Source organism: Patagioenas fasciata, chromosome 18 (assembly GCF_037038585.1).
Source record: "Patagioenas fasciata isolate bPatFas1 chromosome 18, bPatFas1.hap1, whole genome shotgun sequence".
In the NCBI taxonomy this organism is placed as follows: Eukaryota; Metazoa; Chordata; class Aves; order Columbiformes; family Columbidae; genus Patagioenas; species Patagioenas fasciata.
In genome coordinates, this window is record NC_092537.1 from 2,465,459 (window position 1) to 2,484,217 (window position 18,759).

Here is an 18,759-nt window from a genome sequence, read left to right on the forward strand (position 1 = left end):
GCCCCTGGCCACCGCCTGCGCGGCGGAGCGGGCCGGGGCCGGCGCGGGGGCCGGAGCGGGCCGAGCCGCCGCGCCCGCTCCATGGAGGCCGCGGCCGAGGCCCCGGGGGGGCCCGCGGTGCTCAGCTGCTTCTCCTACAACCAGGACTGCACGTAAGCGGGGCGGGAGCCGCGGGGCGAGGGGGGAAAGCGACGGCAGCGCGGCGGTGGCCGGGCGGGGCCGGACGGCTCGGAGCGGGGCCGGCCCTACGGGAGTGACCCCCGGAGGAGGCTCCTCGCTCCCTTCCAAACCCTGGGGGATCCCTCGGCCCCCTCTGTGGGGGCACCTGGCTCCCCATAAACACCCTCCGGTGCCCCAGGTTGGGTCTGTGGGAGCCCAAGGGAAGCAGCAAATTCACAGGAATCGCCGTTTTTTGCCTCCCCAGGAGCTGGAGGAGCATTTTTGGATGGCTGGAGAAGTCGCTTTGCCCGAGGGCTTTGTCCCCTGACCCGTGGCCACTGTGTCAGTGGCCCGGTTGCCCAGGACTCAGTTGCTCTGGGTGAGCAGCTGGGTCTAAAGAACCATCCCAGGACAGAGGGTTTCCTGGGAGCCTCTCCCCCTTCGCTGTGGTTCACCTGCTTCCAAATCAGTCGTTTGAGAACCATTTCCAAGTGGGACAACAACCATCCAGCAGGAGTCACTGCACAGCCCAGAGCCGAGATCAGGTCACAGGCTACGAGATAAGAATCACAGACACCACTCACACCTGGCAATAGCATTACCTTCGCATTTACTGTGCCTAAAACAAAGGGCACTTCGATGGGCAGCGATGTGGTGCTGACGTGAACTTGCCGGTCACCGCCACAAACGCTCTGTGTTGGTATTCTGGGCCAGCTACTGATTTAAGACTGAGATGCTGCTGGTTGCTATATCTGGAACGGAGCAGAGCCAGTGCTTGGCATGGCTGTGCCTCGCATTACATGCCCGCACACACTGCTGTTAGCAAGAGCAAATCTCCCACAGCCTGCAGAAATCAGTGTTCTCCTGCAGGCTGCCTCAGGATTCTCGGGTTTGTCACCTTCCATGCTTTAGGTTGAGAGTGGAAACTCAAGTTTTGCCTTCATGGATCGGTGTGCCAGAAATGACACCTTTCCTCTGCATGCAGGGGCTCTCTTGCTGTCACCCGGAGGCCACAAGATCCAAGCTAACAAGCTTTTTGTCTTGTCTTTGCAGCTCCCTGGCAATTGGAACCACAACTGGATACAGGCTTTTCTCCTTAAGTTCTGTGGAGCAACTGGACCAGGTCCATGAAAGCAGTAAGTCTCCTGTTTCGCTGCAGTGGAATATGAGCTGACAGACTTAACCTGTGTTACTGCACTTCAGTCTGTTTGGAGGGGCTGATCCTGCTCAGTGCCACCACACACGTGGCATCTGTTTCTGCTGTACCCACACATCAAGAGAGGGACAGTTCTGGTTATTGCCCTGTGCACAGCAGCCTTCAGAGCGAGCTGCAGCCTTGGAGAAGCTTCTGAACAGCCAGCAATATCTTCAAAGTTGAAGGGGCCCCTCAAGCTTAGAGTCCAGCTTACTTCTCCCTGTTGTCAGTCTGACAGCAGCAGTTTCTCCTACAAACCAGCACTCAGAGTTAGTTCAGCACTAGGATGTTTCAGATCCACAGACAGGAGACTGCAGACTCCCAGCACGGATGCTGGATAACTCACAGGCTTTTAGCCCAATGTGGTATTTACAAGCAAGATGTTTTTAACAGGTTTTCCATGTAAGAAGGTCATTCACAGCAGGCTTTCAGCTATTAGCTGTGCTCAGAGCAGCATACAATGGCTTCACAGCCCAAAACAAGTCAGGCCTCACAGAGCATGTACTCTGGTCTGGGTCACACCACAGCCAGAAGTGTTTCAGCTGAGATGCACCCAAGATACACCTCCCAGCTGGGAGATGCTACACTCTCTCTGCTGGCCATGGAGGCAGCCTTGGCAACCAGACAGAGCTGTATTACCTGGCACAGAGTCCAGGTTCCTTCTTTAATCCCCCAGGGCAGCTCAGCTGCTATACAGCAACAAGACATGAACATATTTAAAAAATGTTTAGGATTTTTGATGGACCCCAGAGTCAGACCAAGGGGCAAAGAGAAACAGATCCCTGCTGGTGTCACTCTGGAGGTGACAGGAGCAGTGCAGGACAACCCAAGCACTAGCCACCATTCACGACTATCTACACCACAAATCACAACCCCTGATGATTTAGGTAGAGCTCCCCCAGGACCATTGCAACAGTGCCTCCTCCACACAACAGGAGGTGTCCCAAACATGGTCTCTGCAAGACACACCAGTGCTCACCACAGCCCCAGAGACAGGGAGGGATTAAACAGAGCAGCATTCTCTAAGGAGACTGGGAAAAATCAGACACCGTGGAGAATAAACAGTGAGTTACACACAACTTGTTCCTTACCTCAGAAAGCCCCAGCTTGCTCACACCCTCCAGAGAAGGCCCCAACCAAGCTGATCCTCTTCTCCCATTGCTGAGCTCCTCCTTTTTATATCCACTTCCCAAGGATTAACTACAGCTGGAGGACCAAGGATTAGCTTCAGCTGGAGGGCCCTGACAGCACTGTCAAAGGGAACTGACTTAAATTCTGCCTTCAAGAGAAAGTTCATTAACTCCTTCCTGCTCTGACCTAAACACTTTGTGCCAGGCATGAGAAATTTTTAAGAAAAGCAGATGTTGAACACCTTCACACTGAGTCTTCCAACCCAATTCCCTTCCAAGTGTCACTGGTTGCTGCAAACAAACCAGCCATAAGCCAAGCTAAAGACTCTGTCTTGCCTTCCTTTTGTTGCCAGATGAAATCCCAGATGTTTACATCGTGGAACGTCTGTTCTCCAGCAGCCTTGTGGTTGTGGTCAGTCATGCCAAGCCACAGCAAATGAATGTCTACCACTTCAAGAAAGGGACAGAGATCTGCAACTACAGCTATTCCAGTAACATACTGTCCATCCGGCTGAACCGTCAGGTAAGAAGCCGGGGAGATGGGTTAGACAGACTTGTCCCACTCTGGCTCTTTGCTGGTGTTGACTTTGCAGCTGGGAACCCGCTGCCTGGGTGGGTTTGCACGGGGACAGAGACGTGGGGCTGGAGGGGTCGGTTCTTGTCCTCTCCGACCAGCTCCACTTCAGGCTCGGTGACCTCTGACAGAGGAGCAGGAAGGCTGTGGATCTACCACAACTGTTTGCTTCGGTCAAACGAAGCTAAGTCCTTGTTTTCCTAGCAGGTACACAAAGGCTTTTTGTTGTCTGCCTTCTTGCCTATTCAGCACGCAGCTCTGCCAAAAAACCACCTTTTCATCTTCCTCCCTCCTCGGGATTCCACATCCTGACTTCAGTCCCATCTCTGCCATCTTGGTTGCAAGTGAGACCTTCAAAGTGGGTAACAAAACCCAGGAGTAACCTGAACTCTGTTCATGAGGCGAAAGGCTGCTTCTCCAGTACTGCTAGCGGCTTGGTTTTATTTTTAAAGGTGTAGAAAACATTCAGGCCACTTAGAAGGCGGCTTTTAGAGTGTTATTCCTTGAACTGACACAGCCTCACGAACCCCTGAGCCCTTTTGGAGGATTTTAAGTCATCTTTTCTTCTTGTCCATAATTATTTTCAAAATATATGCCATAAGAAGCAGAGGACGTTTTACAATGAAGAAATAAGCAGTCTGTGTAATTGTATATAATCAGCCTCTCCTCAGTTAGCAACACTGAGTCCTGCAGTAAAGCTCTCCCATAAGGAAACTCTGGGTTGAATTTCCAGTAAAACTGTGTTTGACCAGCAGTTCCTGTACTACAATTAAATCTGGCCTAAATTGATTTTTTTCCACTTAAACCTACGACGGAGCTGGCAAAATAAGGACTTCCTTTGGATTGCAGATAGATGTATATGTATAAAAATAAACCGTGAGGTTCTGCTTAGCAGCTCTAGGAGATTAGTATGAGAATAAAATAAGTTCAGGCTTTTCCCCATGTGCTACGCTGGATATTGCCTGAAGATGATGCACAGGCCCAGCCGTGCATCTGTGTTCCTTGGCTGCTTTATGAGCTTGGGTTCAAATCCTGGGCTCCGGCTAAACCTGGAGAGATCAGAAGATGCTACAGGTACTTGGGTATATAGAAGAGAAATCGGTGTTTCAGTGTATGTTCAAGATCTAAACCGGTGGCAGTTGGGTTCTGCTTGCGCTATGACCTCTGAATCCCTTGCCTGGGCTTCTGTGTGAAAGCTGCACTTCATTAAAAGTCCACAGAAAGCCAAATCCCATACAAGGCATTAACACAGGAAAACAGCGGCAAGGAAGCCAGCAACAGGTCTCAAACAACTGGTGCGTGTTTTGGTTTGACCTCTCTGGGGGAAATCCTCATTGTGCAAACGAATGGGTCCCTCGGTTGTCGCTGATCCGTGGGAATTCTTGGTTTCAGGCTCCATTATAACCCTGAAGTGTGTTAAAGTAGATCAGGATTTGTCTCAAAGTAGGGAACCTGCCCTCCCCAGCTCCTGGGGAGCTTCTTCACCTGCTCACCTCCCACCCCATTGCTTTCCTGGATTTGTCCCTGTCAGTGCCAACATATCTCACTCTGGCTGTTTTGCCATCATCTGGAAAACTCCCTACACCTGTCCCATCAACAGCAGCGCGTTTTGGAGTTCTGGGAAAGCACGTGGTGGCTTTGCCGAAATCAGCTGTATAAATACGGCTCTGACGGTCTCCGCTAGCAAGCTGGTGCCCGTTACTGTAGAAAAGGCAAAGTCTTCCTGGAAATGCGGAATGGCTCTGACACAGCCCCAGATGCTGTGGTTAGCAGGAATAGAAGTGGGAAAGAGTTTGATCCGAGAGTAATGGTGGAGCAAGGCGAAGGTTTTCTAATGTGGGTGTTTCAAGTTAGTGACTAAGCTCCGCATTTAGATACTAAATAAGTGGCCTCATTTCTAAAGAGGTGGAGGCTTCCTGGACATGGATTTGGGTGCTCCAGCTTCAGGATGGATGGAGTCTGGCCTTATGGTTTTATTGGGAGGTTTCAGCGCTTCTGGACACTTGGCACTAACGTAGGTGGACTTAGAAAGCGCAACCCTTCAGCCAGATCCAAAGCCCAAATCCCCCCCGAGAAAAATGCCTCTGTGGGAGCACACAGAGCTCCGGACCAAGCTGGGACACAAAGCTGAGCGGTCACAGAGACAACGGCCCGATGCTGAGGTTATAACATTCAGATTCCTTTTTCCTTTCTGCCTTTCCTCCCATTGCTCAGCAGCTCCTCCCATAGCGGCGGGTGGGTGGGTGTTCCTGAGGAATTCGGCACAAGAGCTACAAGCACATTAACTTGGAAATACCCTGCCCATCTGCCGAGGTGGTGGAAATACTCGCTGTGAAACGCTAACCGCTGTCACTGCCGCTGAACAAATGTTTCCCAACTCGGTTTTTATGCAATTCCGCCGCACAACTCAGGGCACATAAAGCAGATTTTTGCCTGCTGATGCCAAACGGAAAAAGAAACATTAATTTGCTGAGCAGATGCAGTAGGTTTAGCAGCAGTGGGAGGCCCGTCACCTAAATGTTCACTCCCAAGTCAGGAAGAAGTTGGGGCAAGGGACATATAATCCCATCTGTAGGGATGCTGACTGGCAGGACTGGCAGCCTCTTTGCTGCCTGGTCTTTATGATCAAAAAGTAAATTGATATGAAAAGAACTGCAAAGAAAAGTTCGGGTTGGAATGGATGGCAATCCAGGCCCAGCAGCTGAGGTGTAACACTGATGTATCTTCTTGTTCCTGGGGCCTGAGCTTGTGGAAAATCAGCTCTTAGAGTCACAGAGAAGCAACAGACGTTTTATCTGCTTTCTACAGCAAGGCCAGACACAGGCAGCTCTCAAAAGCAGAATCATACGAAATCAAAGGCTGTTCAGTGAGAGGGGATGGGGAAGCAGAAGAGATCATGTTTCTGTTATGTTTCAGTGCATGAGAAATTCCCGTTGAGTTTTTTCTGACAGCAAAGATGTGCCCCTGCTAGTGAGGTTCTGTGCATGTCCCTTGTGTCCTTGCAGAGGCTGGTGGTTTGCCTGGAGGAGTCAATTTACATCCATAACATTAAGGACATGAAGCTTTTGAAGACTATTCTGGATACGCCTCCAAATCCAACAGGTAAGCATGGGAGAGGCAGAGAGTAGCTCTGTAGGAGCTTTGCGGAGCCACAACACTCATGTGAGAATTTAAACCAGCCTGTGATTTGTGGATCCTAATTGAGCATCGGGGAGCCAGAAATACATGGAAGCAGTCAGCTGGGCTTGGGAGAACAGAAACCCTGCCCTGTGCTGAGCAAAACCCTGCCCTGTGCTGAGCAAAACCCTGCCCTGTGCTGAGCAAAACCCTGCCTTGTCCTGAGCAAAACCCTGCCCTGTGCTGAGCAAAACACTGCTCTCTGCTGAGCAAAACCCTGCCTTGTCCTGAGCAAAACCCTGCCTTGTCCTGAGCAAAGCCCTGCCTTGTGCTGAGCAAAGCCCTGCCTTGTCCTGAGCAAATGCACCAATGGAGCAGAAATGGTCAGCATGGTTTGACTTCACCTCCCAGGTTCGATCCCTTCCTCTCCTCGCACGGGATGTCCGTGCAGCTCACAGCTTCCCACGATCAGCCTTCACTCTCTTTCACAACCTGGAAGCTGTAAGGCAGGCCAGGACTGTAGCTTCCCTCCACATATAACAACCTGACACCCTCCCTGTGGGGCTCCCTGCCCTTCCTTCACCATGTCCTGCAGTCAGAGGTTCCCGTGGTGTCTCTGCTCCCCAGACCAAAGCTCCAGCCGAGCTCTGCATTCCCGCATGGCTGAGGTTCTCTCTTGCCCATGGACATCACGCCAAGGTAGAAAGCTCCTGTGATCACTGACAAGCTTTGGCTCAGCTCCCAAAGTGCTCAGCACTGTGAGGATCACCTGGAGCAGCAAACGCAGCCGGCACAGCGCTGAGTCCCTGCCAGGGAGTTCCTGGGCTGCCCCACTATTATTCCACGCATGCTGCAGACCCGAGGGGCAGGGCAGGTGGCTGCAGAGCGGATCCTCTCTGCGAATCCGGCTTTCCTGCTCCTGGGAGAGGAGCTATTTTGAGCTGCGGAGAGGGAAGCTTGGCCGAGCGCCCGCGGCAGCGCTGCCGCTGTGACAGCCCAGCGGGTCCCGGCTGCGGCATCGTCACACGGGTTGATGGAGAAGTCACCGATGTGCTCACGCTCCGGGGCTTTCAAGGGCCGCTCTTCCGGCAGCTCCCCTGACCTACTTCAGGTCTCAACAGATGGCTTCTCCATGTGGATTAAACATACTAAATGCTGCAAACATAATTAAAGTTTAAAAAAAAGCCCGGCAGTGGCAGGAAGGGCAGGAATACCCAGGCCTGAAGCTGTTCTGCAGTGGGGCTGGATGATCAGGTTGTGGTTTAAGAGTGACAGCAATCAGCGCTCGCCGGGCCAGGACGAAGCTGCTGCGGATCACAAGGCTTCATACGGGCTTGATTTTTTCTTTTTAAACCCTTTTACCGCAGCAGCTGTCATTGCAATGAGCTGAGCGACAGGTGCTGTGCCGTGCGTGCTGCCCGCGTCCCTGGGCCATCTGCTTTGGTCACACGCGTGACCCCGAGGCCAGCGTGTCGCGAGCACACCAGCCTCACCGCTCCTTGCACAACCCTCTTTGGAGCAGGGATTGGTGGTGAGGGGGTGTAGGAGCACACAGTAAGTGTGACACCCTCCCAAAGTGTGTGCCGAGGGCACAGTAAGGACCGGGATTTGCTGCGCACCCACCGGACAGTCGCAGTGGGATCCCTGTTCCTGGCCAGGACCTGTCTCTTGCTCCAGCCTCCTCTGTGCAGGAGAGGAAAAAACCCCACACGTGTTTTTCATGTGTGCCCAAGCGTGTTGTTTTCCATGTGGCTCATGTCAGGGGTAGGATTTGCACCGAGGGGGTTGCAGCACTCACACATGGGTGCACATCTTGGGGACAACTGCAGCTTTGGAAACCACCTCCTGTGGCTCCCCACAAGCTCCAGATCCGACAGGACCTGCTGGCTTTGGGGCAAGACCGGGCTCCTCCAATGCAGTAGCTCTTTTCCATGCTGCTGGAAGAATCCACCTGCGATGCGGCACTTCCAGAGGTGCCATCCCTAGCAGAACCAGCCTGCTGCTGCGTGCACCAACCTCACCGGGGCTATGAAGCGGCTGAGAGCAGAGGAGCATCTTCAAAGGCTGCCCGTGTCCCTTGTGATCCTTGTTCTTTGTTCGTCCCTGAGGTCAGCCCGCAACACTCGCATCTGTGTTTTCCCCTGGCCTGGCTTCCCGGCCGCCTCTCCCAGGCAGGCGGGAGCAGAGGCAGCGGGTGACTCACTCCAGCCACTCAGAACTTGCTTTGTTTAGCTCCAGCGCTCTCCAGATCCCCCGCTTAGAGAAAGGGCTGCGCTCATGCCCTCGTGCTGCCCGGGCTGGGGGAAAACCACCCTGAAAAGATACCCTTGCTCATCATGAGCGGAGTCTCTGGGTTCTCTCTGCCTTCCTCCCATCCCTTCCTCTTCGGGTGCCTTTTGCTCGCCTGCACTTTGCTGCTGCCTCGCCTCTTCTCCCCGATGTGTGCATGATGTCAATGCCTCTGATTGATTGATGGCAAGCGGATCCCTGGGGCCTCTGGCCGATCCTGCAGCTCCTGGCTCTGCCGCGGTCTCTTTGTTTAGTTATAAACAATGACCTAAAACGAGAGCTCCAGCCGATCCTTCCCCGGGCCAGGGCCGTGTCCTGACACGGCGGGTTGCACAGCATGTGTGTACGCGTCCCTGCATACGGACGTGCACGTTTGGGGTGTCTGGCAGCGTCCCCTGCAGCTTTTAACCCCGTGGCTTCCCCCGCATGAGGGACAAGGTGGGACGCCCGGCGGGGGCCAGGAAGCTCGGGTCATGCTGAAGCCTTGAGTCGGATTTGGGAGGACTGTGGGGACGTGGTGCAGGAAGCAAGACCCGTCTGCGTGTGACACGATTCACCGGGCTGGGTGCTCAGACAGCGGCAGAAATGAGAGGCAGGAAGATGCTCTTTTCCGAGGTCACCCGGGGGCCGAGCGGATGGACACATCCATCCATCCCTGTCTCATCCCGTAATTCCTGCTCACTTTGAAAGGGATGTTTGGGAGCCTGTATACTCTTGTTGGCCTAAAACCAGATGGCTGTTATGGGGGAGAATTCCTCCTGTAGTTAAAATTCAGCTACGTTCAAGTTCCTTGTCAGCCAGAAACTCCTTGTACAACTGTGGTGTTTGCTTTGCCCATCTCTGCTTCCCTTTTCTGTTGAGAGAAAAAGGAAACAGCGCTGCCCAGCCCCACAGCCGCTGCTCATCGGAGCTTCTGACCCGGCACCCACACCCTGTGCACATCTGGAGGTGCCCAGATGTGCCTGGGCATGAGCTCTGTGAGCTCTGAGACTCGGATGTCCTGTGCTGTGTTTCGTGCACCTTCTCAAAGGGGATGATGAAGGGGGAGAAGCCAAGACCATGCCCAAAAGCAGGACCTGGGCTCCTTCTGAGCAGGGTTTTGGGGAGGACGGTGGCAGCCGTACTGTCCCATGCCAGCAGGTGTCCCCACGGCCGAGGCATTGCCAGCGTGCAGCGGTGCCGAACGCTGCCCCAAAATGAGACAGAGCCTGAACCCCCCACCGTGTCCATGGCCGCCTTTCTGCTTTCCATCCTCCACCAACAAACAACCTCAGCTGCGTCCTTCTCGCCTTGCCAGGTCTGTGCGCTCTCTCGATCAACCACGCCAACTCCTACTTGGCTTATCCCGGCAGTGCGACCAGCGGAGAGATCGCGCTTTACGATGGAAATACTTTGGTAAGTGTGAAGCTCGCCCGTTTGGATACCGACAGGGACTGAAAACAAACAGAACCACAGCAAAGCCAACAGGGCCTTTGGGAGGGATGAATAAATACACTTCACCGAGCTTGGCTGCGAGGGAATTGCGTGAGGCTGGCACGTTCCCCATCCCCCTTGCTTGGATGCCTCTTTGAGATCAGGACATCCACCTCCCAGAACAGGATATTAAGGGAAACGTGACCCGTTACCCCACAGCCCAAAGGCCACTGGCACAGGGGTTCTATGTGGGGTTCCTATAGGGAATGCAGCAGCGTATTGCGTGGGATTGATGTGACCAGGGTGGGTTGGAGCTGCTCTGGGTGCTGCTCAGGACCTGGAGCAGCCCCTTTGCCAGCCCGTGGGTTGGGAGGGATGCTGGACCTTAAGTCATGGAGAGGGCGAGGTGTCCAAAGCCCCCCCCGGAGGAAATGTGTCCCTGGCTGTGTCACGATGATCTGCTGTGGATGCTGTGGGTTACATAACGCTGTGGCTCTACGTGCAGCGGGAGCTGCGGATCTGCAGCAGGGGAGGAGCAGAGCGCGGGGGAAAATGCTGCGGCTGCTGCCAGAGGTACCAGTGAGGGCCTGGGCTCCCTGCAGGAGTCACAGTGGTGGCTCTGCAGCAGGATTTGCTGTGCAGCCAGGAGAACTGCAGGGAAAGCAGCTCTGGCTCTGCACAAAGAAATGCCAGATTTCGGGGAGGGCACAGTCACAATCACGCAGCCTGGAGAGGTGTGGAGCTGGGGACCTCTGCCCCTGCAATGAGCTTTCTGTAATCACATTGGCTCTAATACATGACGGGTGAGCTCAAGGCAGGGCAGAAATAACTGCTGAGGATGTTGAAGGGATACGACAAGTGCGACACGATCCCACGAATCCATATCTGCAGGGAATGCCCTTACACGGGCTGGGGAGCAATGTGTCGCTTTGCACTCACGTTAACTTCTGCCCTACAGAAAACAGCCTGCACCATCCCTGCCCACGACGGGCCTCTGGCTGCTCTCACCTTCAACTCCACTGGCTCGAAGCTGGCGAGCGCTTCAGAAAAAGTGAGTGGACACCTCTGCGAGCACCTCCCCGCTGCCCGTGCCCTCTGCCCGCGCTGGCACGGAGAGCAGGACGCTGAGCTGCCTGTTCTTGATCACAGCCAGCAGAGGAGGGGCAGTAAAAGGACTCTGACTTGTAAGAGCCCAGCGTATCGGGTTTGAATCGATCCTGGCTGGCAAACAGGAGGGACCTTTGCACAGCCTGAGTTTCCTGGGTGTGTCAGAGGAAGGGCTGGCGCTCTTTGCCCAGCTCCTGCATGATCTTTCCATCTTGCATTTTTTGCAGGGCACAGTCATTCGTGTATTTTCCATTCCTGGTGGGCAAAAGCTCTATGAATTCCGGCGAGGGATGAAAAGGTCAGTTCATTCTTCTGTTGGTGACAAGTACACAGAGGGCTCCCCGAGCAGAAATGTAAACACAGGGACGGGGCAACGTCAGATCCTGGTGGCTTTGGCATCTTTTGCAGAAAGAAAACAAGAGCAAGTATCTCAGATAGAAATGTCACTGTGCCAGACGGCCACACTGTGCCCAGCTGCCTCCGGCAAGTTCAGTGATTCAGTTCAGTGTGTTACAGAACAGGGCGACTGCAGAGAACAGAGGTAGATTCAGTCCATTTACTGTCCTTCCTTGTTTCTTACTTGAAATAATGAAGTCCCCAAAGTTATCAGCCCAACTCTTGCCCTCTCAAAGGGGTGCTTTGAAGCTACTGAGTCATTTGTGCAGAGCCCAGGTCTCAAGTGGTGGGGACAGGCTGTTGCTGCGCTTCTGCAGGCTCCACCAGATATGTGCAGTAGAGCCATTCCTTCAGGAACAAACCTACTGAATGGGAGCTCCTGTCCTCTGTGAGCAAAGCTGGGCCGTTCCTTGAACAGCATGCCATGAACTGACCGCTCCTGTCTTTGCTTGGCCTCAGGTATGTGAACATCAGCTCCCTGGTGTTCAGCATGGATTCCCAGTTCCTCTCTGCTTCCAGCAACACCGAGACCGTGCACATCTTTAAACTGGAGCATCTCACTGACAGGTGAGGGGGTGAGCCTGGGTTAACCCACCTGCCCCAGGGCTGGCTGTGCTTTGGACGGCTGGGCTCCATCTCCTCACCGCGTGCTCTCCAGGAGCAATACCAGCTGCAGACTGTTTGGCTTTGTGTCCTGAGGGACTTGCTCTTTGGGAAAGCTGCATCCCATCTCCTGGCTGTGCTGGGTTTATGAGCTCTCACTGTCCCCTGCCTGTGTATCCAGCTATGCTGGTGCACAACATGTGCTCCAAAGAAAGCCTTCGCGTGTCAAATCAGGATCATTTTGGCTGTTCCCGATCTGTTCTGTCATGGCTGATGGCGGTAGCCCCACTGACGCTGCTTTGTGACCCCCTCAGCCGGCCAGAAGAGCCTCCAACCTGGAGCGGTTACATGGGGAAGATGTTCCAGGCTGCGACCAACTACCTCCCTGCTCAGGTATCGGGCATGATGAACCAGGATCGAGCCTTTGCCACCGTCCGCCTCAACATCTCCGGACAAAGGAACATCTGTGCCCTCTCCACGTACGTACTGACATCTGCAGCCCCTTGGCCACACCAGCTCTTGAGCAGACACAGCTATCTCTGCCCAACACCAGTGTCCTGGCCCCTTATCTCATACCCGAGCCACGTTGCGGGTGTGTGCTGTGTGTGTGTGCGAGTGCGGAGTGGTTTGGGCTCACGATGCTTTTCTCATTAGGATTCAGAAGTTGCCTCGGCTGTTGGTGACTACATCAGATGGACATCTCTATATCTATAACTTGGACCCACAAGATGGAGGGGAGTGTGTCTTAATTAAGAAGCACAGGTAACTGTTCCTCCAGACACATCTGATACAGAGGCTGATCTTTTAAAACATGAAGGGAAATTTCACCTGAACGCACAAAATCGAGCTGTAGGAGCAAGAACATTAGAAGTGACTTTGTGATTTTAGCTGCCTGATCCAACAGCCGTGGGTGGGAACCACATCAGCAGGTGGGGACATGGGGCTTCTTGCAGGAGAGAGCAGAGACATCTCGGGTCCCCAGGCATCTGTGGGGCATCTCAGCCTCGAGAGGTGGGCAGGCAGTTCCTTAGGAGATGCGTCCAGCAGTGCAGCACTGAGCACCGTGGTGGCAGGAGGGCACAGCACCTTCTCCAGGCACGACTGGGTGCTGGAGACCTGACTTTGGGGGTAGGATGGTGTGGAGCAGCACTGGGACCTTCCCTAAACACAAACCCTCACAGACACGCCTGCAGGCGTGCGGTGCCAGAGCAGAGGCTTCCCCACCGCTCTCCGCTTTGTATGCAAATTCGATTAAGCACGTAACCTCACCCCCCAACCCGCCCCCCACATCTGGGCTGCTTGGCTCCAGATGTGAAGCCTTTGGGGTGGGGTGGGATGTAACATGTGCTCTAAGCCGGGAGGTGGCCGACAGCCAGGAAAATGCCAGCAGTTGTTTTTTTTTGTTTAAAAAGCCACAAAACAAAAGGCACTTGAAAGCTGTGCTGTCCAGCGTGCTCCGGCCGCCTCGGCCCCGCGCCCGCCCGCTGCCGGCCCCGAGCGGCCCGGCTCCGTCTGCGGGTTCCTTTGAGCATCGGAGGAGTGAAAAGGGCCCTTGGGTCATGAGTTACGTTACATCATAACTATATCTCTGCTCAAACTCCATCCTGAACTAGCCAGGGCTGCTTTTTCCATCTAGCCCACTCCTGTTGGAAGCCCTTTGGAGCCCCCTCTGTCATTAGAAACACTGTTTGCCTTTGTAACCTAAAGCTTTTGTGGTCAATCTGTTCCCTTCTATTCCTGTGCCAGCATTGTCCTCTAGTCCAAGTGGTGCTTTCCCTATCTTCTGTTTCCCCCCTGCTTTCCTTGGAGAGCACAACGCTCTCCTCTGCAGCGCTGCAGGGCTGTGGGCAATGCAGGATGCTGGTGGGTGATGTGCTGCAAGATGTGGATGCACGTGCTTGTTTTAGCTGGTGCTGGGGGAGGAATGGTCAAGACCAGGACTAATTCTTTTCCCCTGTTTTGCTCCTGTGCAGTCTGCTTGGCTCAGGAAAGATGGAGGAGAACAAAGAAAACGACCTTCAGCCTCCGTTACCTCAATCTTATGCAGCAACAGTAGCCAGACAAAGTTCAGTGCCTTCAACTTCGACCATGCCAGGTAAGCATCACGTCTGCCCCTTCCTCAGCCAGAAGCAAAACAGCCACCTGGGGCAAAGTGGAAAGTCCCCCAACCTCCAAGGGTTCACCCAGAAACACCACCTGTGCAGTGCAGGCTGGGGCAGCAGGACTCTGGAGCTCACCCGGTTCATCTCCTGCCCCCCAAAACAGGCCAGGAATGTTCTGCTTTGTTTCCCGGCCCCCCTGGCCAGTGCTGCTCCTCCTTGCACTGCAAACGGGCTCGGCAGCGGAGCGGTGACCACATCCGAGCTTCACTGTTTGTCAGGCAGCAGCTGCTGCCGGGCTGGTTTCCAGGAGCTGAAACTCTGGATGTAGAAGTCAGATATCATGGTTTTTTGTGGCAAGATCACTGCAGATTCTCCCAAACCTGTTACACCTCACCCTAACAAAGCCAGCACTAAATTGTTGCAAGAGAAGACTGGGTGACTGGTCTCATTATATTCCTGAGTCTAAAGGTCCATGTACAGATGTGGATCTTACTCTGAAGTTGGTGGTTATGTTCATGGTAGGCGGAGGAAATTCTGTGCCACAGGAGCCCCATGCAGCCCGTTCCCTCATCTCTAGTGTCGTTGGAGACGTCTTTCTTCTCCACAGCACCCCAGACATCTGCCAAAAAGCCAGAGAAAGCAGCTCTGTGCTGAAAAGGTGATAAAACAGTGTCTTTGCTGGTTGTTTCCGGACTCCTTCCATCCGTTTCTCCATAACATTTTGTGTTTTCACTCGGACAGGCTACTCGGAGGACGGTGGTGCCCTGCGAGGAGAGGTTATCCCAGAGCATGAGTTTGCAACTGGACCAGTGTGTCTCGATGACGAGAATGAGTTTCCACCTGTGAGCATTCGGGACCCCTAAAACTGCAATTCAGCCCTCATGATAAGAAGAAAGTATTAACCTCTTACAGAAGAGATACTGTTGCCCCCACTTTGTCCCAGCTCACTGTGAAGCCTAAAATAACTGATTAAGTTATAGGGACAGTGCCAGGAAAATTACACCCACCACTAAATGGCAGCTGGGGATGGGGCAGAGATGATCAACCCTAATAATCAGAGATGGATCTGAACAAACTTGTTGAATTAAGTGCAGATCCAGAATGGCATTCAGATCCAGATCTAACCTGTGTGCCCTGTGCAGATTTCTAGTATTACCAGGAATACCTGTAATTTGACCAATACCATTGTTTAGAAATAAAACCTTAATACTCCCAGTTGCATTTATAGTCAGTAGTATTAGTTTATAGAATGCAGCTGGGACATAGCTGAACCTCACCAGGCTCTTCATTTCCAAGCTAACTGGAAACTCCTTTTCCAAGTACAAACATGAAAGGCGTAACAGTTTTAAACAGTTTTACAAATTTTATACGGCACTTTTTCAGTTACCATTGGAAGAAGATACTGGCCTTTTAAAACCTAACCTAAGCCTGGCAGTGTCTCTCCGCTCCCTTTCCTATTGCACGCACATTTATTAAGCATCTAACCCCTAAATGGACAGATGTTGGTACCGTGCTGTGTTCTGGTTGTAATCAGCAGCGTCTTTGTAATAGTAATGCATTCGTTCAGCAGAGTATTGTCATGGATTTCAAGTTGTGCACTTGGCAGACTTTCCAATCCCTTACTCCGTTCTTACATATCCCGCTGTTGGAGTTTTACCAGGGGAGGAGGAAGTAAAGACTTTTATCGGGATCCCGGGATTTGTTCCATATGCTGAGGCCGACCTTTGCGAGGCACTTCCCTATCAACTGATGCAAAGCGCTATTTAGATAAAAGATGACTAGCTCGTGACTCCCTTTGGAACAACACTGCCTAAATCCACCTCAAATCACAGCAACCTTAGCCCAGTTCTCTTTGGTGACCTGTAACATAACCCATTCTAAACGGAGAACCAGAGTTTTCCAGTTGCCCTACTCCGTTACCCAAGGAAGATATTTAAACTGTCCCCACTCTGGTCAAAGTCCTGTGGCCATGGAGGATCTGGTGGCCCCAGGCCCCTGGAAGGAGCAGCAGGGCCGGAGAAAAATCCTCTACTGAACCTGCTCTACATGTGGTTTGGGGCCAAGCAAACGCCAGCGAGCAGGAATCCCGCTGCTCCTGGATGAGCCTTCCCGCTGGGACCGTGCCGGGAAAAATCCGCCCCAAACCCCCGCGGTCCAACAGCAGGAGCTTCGTTAAACGGACTTTGATCTGTCAAAGTAATTAACCTGACAGAGCCGCTTACACGTGTAGCGTTAGGGAGAAGGTGGCGTGGGAGGGAAGGCGCTTTCCAAAAATACTCCCCGATGGGGCGGTTTAGCAATTGGAGCTCCCAGGTGGGGTCTCCGCAGGTGGGACTTCGCTTTGGCCCCCGCGGTGCTGCTGGTGATGTGTTTTGCATCTGGTGCGCTGGCTCCCGCGGAGCGAGGGCGCAGGGATTGCTGCTCGGGATGTTTTGATGCTCTGAATTTCACTGAACTCCGCTGTTTTCTCAGCACTGAGATATTTGGTCTCAGTGACGCGTTCAAGGGGGGTTTCAGGCATCGGTCACTTCTGCGCGGAGAAGGAGGGAGAGAAAAACCTGACCTTATCCAACAAAAATGTTTTGACAGCATTCTGCTTTGCGGAAACATGGGAAGGGTTTTGTTTGTTTTCCAGCGTGCAACAAAAAGGACGTTTAAAAACCTCAAAACTTGTGACAAAATGGAATATTCACCCGCAGCCCACGCCACGAGTATGGCTTTGAACTTGGACATCCTGGAGAAACAGCCGCGCTCAGACCCAGCAGTTCCTCTCCATTTTGAAACGTCTTGCCTTCCCCTGACCTCAAGCAAGACTTCAGAGCTGTTAAGAGCAAGGAAATGCAGCTTCGGTCTAACATCAAATCTGTTGCTGATGGTTGAAAACTGCCTCTTCATTAAACGGGAGGAGGGACAGATCAGAGGAGAGATGAGAAGCCCAAGGAGGGCTCATAAAAAGTGGCCTCAAGAAGAGCGAATGTGGATGTTGCTACAGATGGTGCCAGGGCTGCCGAGGGATCCTGCTGCACGAGGTTAAACAAGTTCAGTGAACGCCTCTTGCTTCCATCGCTGGGGTGGATTAAGAGCTTTCAGTTCTGCTGGTGATCTCGCACAGAAAGGACTCGCGTGTTACTGAGATGGACACAGGCTGGAGCCTCAGTGAGGAGAAGGGACGGGAAGAGCAAACCCAGCGCTGGCTGCAAACAGTGGCGGCGATCACGGCTGTTTTCTGGTGACCTGCCCCAGCAGCTGCCACTTCTCTGGGGGTTTTGCAGTGCCGGGGAGGTTTCTGGCGCTGTCAGGAGCTGTTGGTGTGTGCACCACTCGTCCTGCTCCGCTTCGGGAGCTGCAGTCGTGGTTCTGCCCACCGAGGCACGGTCCGAACAGTTTTGGTGAGGTTTGACAAAGTAAATCCTCCAGGATTCAGCAAGCAAGATGGCCCATGTGGACAGGAGGAACGCAGCCAGGGAATCTTGTTAAAACTTCTGGGATTCAGTAGGAAAGGTGATTTCTTCCGGCAGATTGCCTGGTGCATTTCTAGGCATACGTGACCCGTCCTGCATTTGGCTGCACGCTGAAGCTTGTTGGCTTTGGGACCAGAGTTGATGTGAAGGCTTTATCCAAAGAGCCATTTCATTAAGTCAGGCTGGATTGCAGACAGCGGTCAGCTCCGCAAAGGCAGCTTCCCCTCCCTGGTACACAGATAGTCCTTAAAAACATCTTTCACATCAGTTTTTCACAGAAAGGGCTGTGGGGCATTGGAACAGGCTGCCCAGGGCAGTGCTGGAGTCACCATCCCTGGAGGGTTGGACAGATGGACATGAGGTTCTCAGGACATGGGGCAGTGCCAGGGGTGGGTAACGTTGAACTTGATCTTGAGGGTCTCTTACAACCAAAATGATTCTGTGATTCTAAGCAACCAGGTTGCAGGCGCATCTCCAGCTCCATGGCACCGCTATTTGCCCAAGTTCCTCCTCGCTGTTTGCTGGACGGTGTTTCGCTCATTCTGTTCCGCCGCTATGAGACGCTAATGATTTTAAGTGATTTTTTTAACAGTTGGCTGTTTGCAGGGGAGAGGCCATGGATTCTGCAGTGAAGCTCTACTTGTAATCACATTTCGCAGGGGATGAGCAAGTTTGGTAGAACCTGACTGGCCTTTCCTTCCCCACGGCAGCTCCTGCCGCGGTAGCTCAGACCGGCATTTTGGGCAGCTGGGGCTTGCAGGATTAAGCCCAGCTTATCAGTCTGTATCTGGTGTCCTTTGGGAAACAGGCAATCCAGTGCCAATGCCTGTGCCTCGAAACTGGGCAAGGGATGGTCCTGAAGCCGTGGAGAGACAGATCCCGAGGAGGAGCTGGCACAGGTCTCCAGCCTCGTCCCGTGGCACAAATGGTTCGGGGTCCTCGCTGCTGCCTGTTCTTTGTGCTCCTGCTTTGCTCTTTCACTCCGAAGTTTTGCTGATACTTACGCTTGGCTTCCCCCCCACCTAATCCAGTCTAACGTGTAGATGTTTAACTCTGGGCTCCATCTGGAGACCCCGGAGGGACGCGGCGATGCACGGCACATACACCTTTCCCCTCCTGCCGTGCCAGGAGATGAATTTTTTGGGAGGACTTAGTGAGACAAACGGACTTCACCCCCAGTCATTGAATTCCTGCTCAGCCCAGTCCCAGCCAG

The 18,759-nt window shown here is 53.3% G+C and overlaps 1 protein-coding gene across 3 annotated transcripts in view; it reads left to right on the top strand.

Moving 5' to 3' along the window:
- Positions 1-18,759, top strand: part of WIPI1 (WD repeat domain, phosphoinositide interacting 1) — a 21,408-nt gene continuing 2,649 nt past the window's right edge. For 2 of the 3 annotated variants that reach the window (XR_010652539.2, XM_065852711.2), the window contains exons 1-12: positions 1-152; positions 1,213-1,295; positions 2,838-3,007; positions 6,064-6,160; positions 9,762-9,859; positions 10,836-10,928; positions 11,212-11,282; positions 11,840-11,947; positions 12,298-12,462; positions 12,638-12,745; positions 13,957-14,078; positions 14,827-14,927. Coding sequence is in view for 2 of the 3 variants with exons in the window: in XM_065852711.2 (XP_065708783.1) it covers positions 82-152; positions 1,213-1,295; positions 2,838-3,007; positions 6,064-6,160; positions 9,762-9,859; positions 10,836-10,928; positions 11,212-11,282; positions 11,840-11,947; positions 12,298-12,462; positions 12,638-12,745; positions 13,957-14,078; positions 14,827-14,927 (1,287 nt within the window). In the remaining variant the exon portion in view is untranslated. The remainder of the gene's footprint in view (positions 153-1,212; positions 1,296-2,837; positions 3,008-6,063; positions 6,161-9,761; positions 9,860-10,835; positions 10,929-11,211; positions 11,283-11,839; positions 11,948-12,297; positions 12,463-12,637; positions 12,746-13,956; positions 14,079-14,826; positions 14,928-18,759) is intronic. The other variant, XM_071816659.1, reaches the window with a different exon arrangement.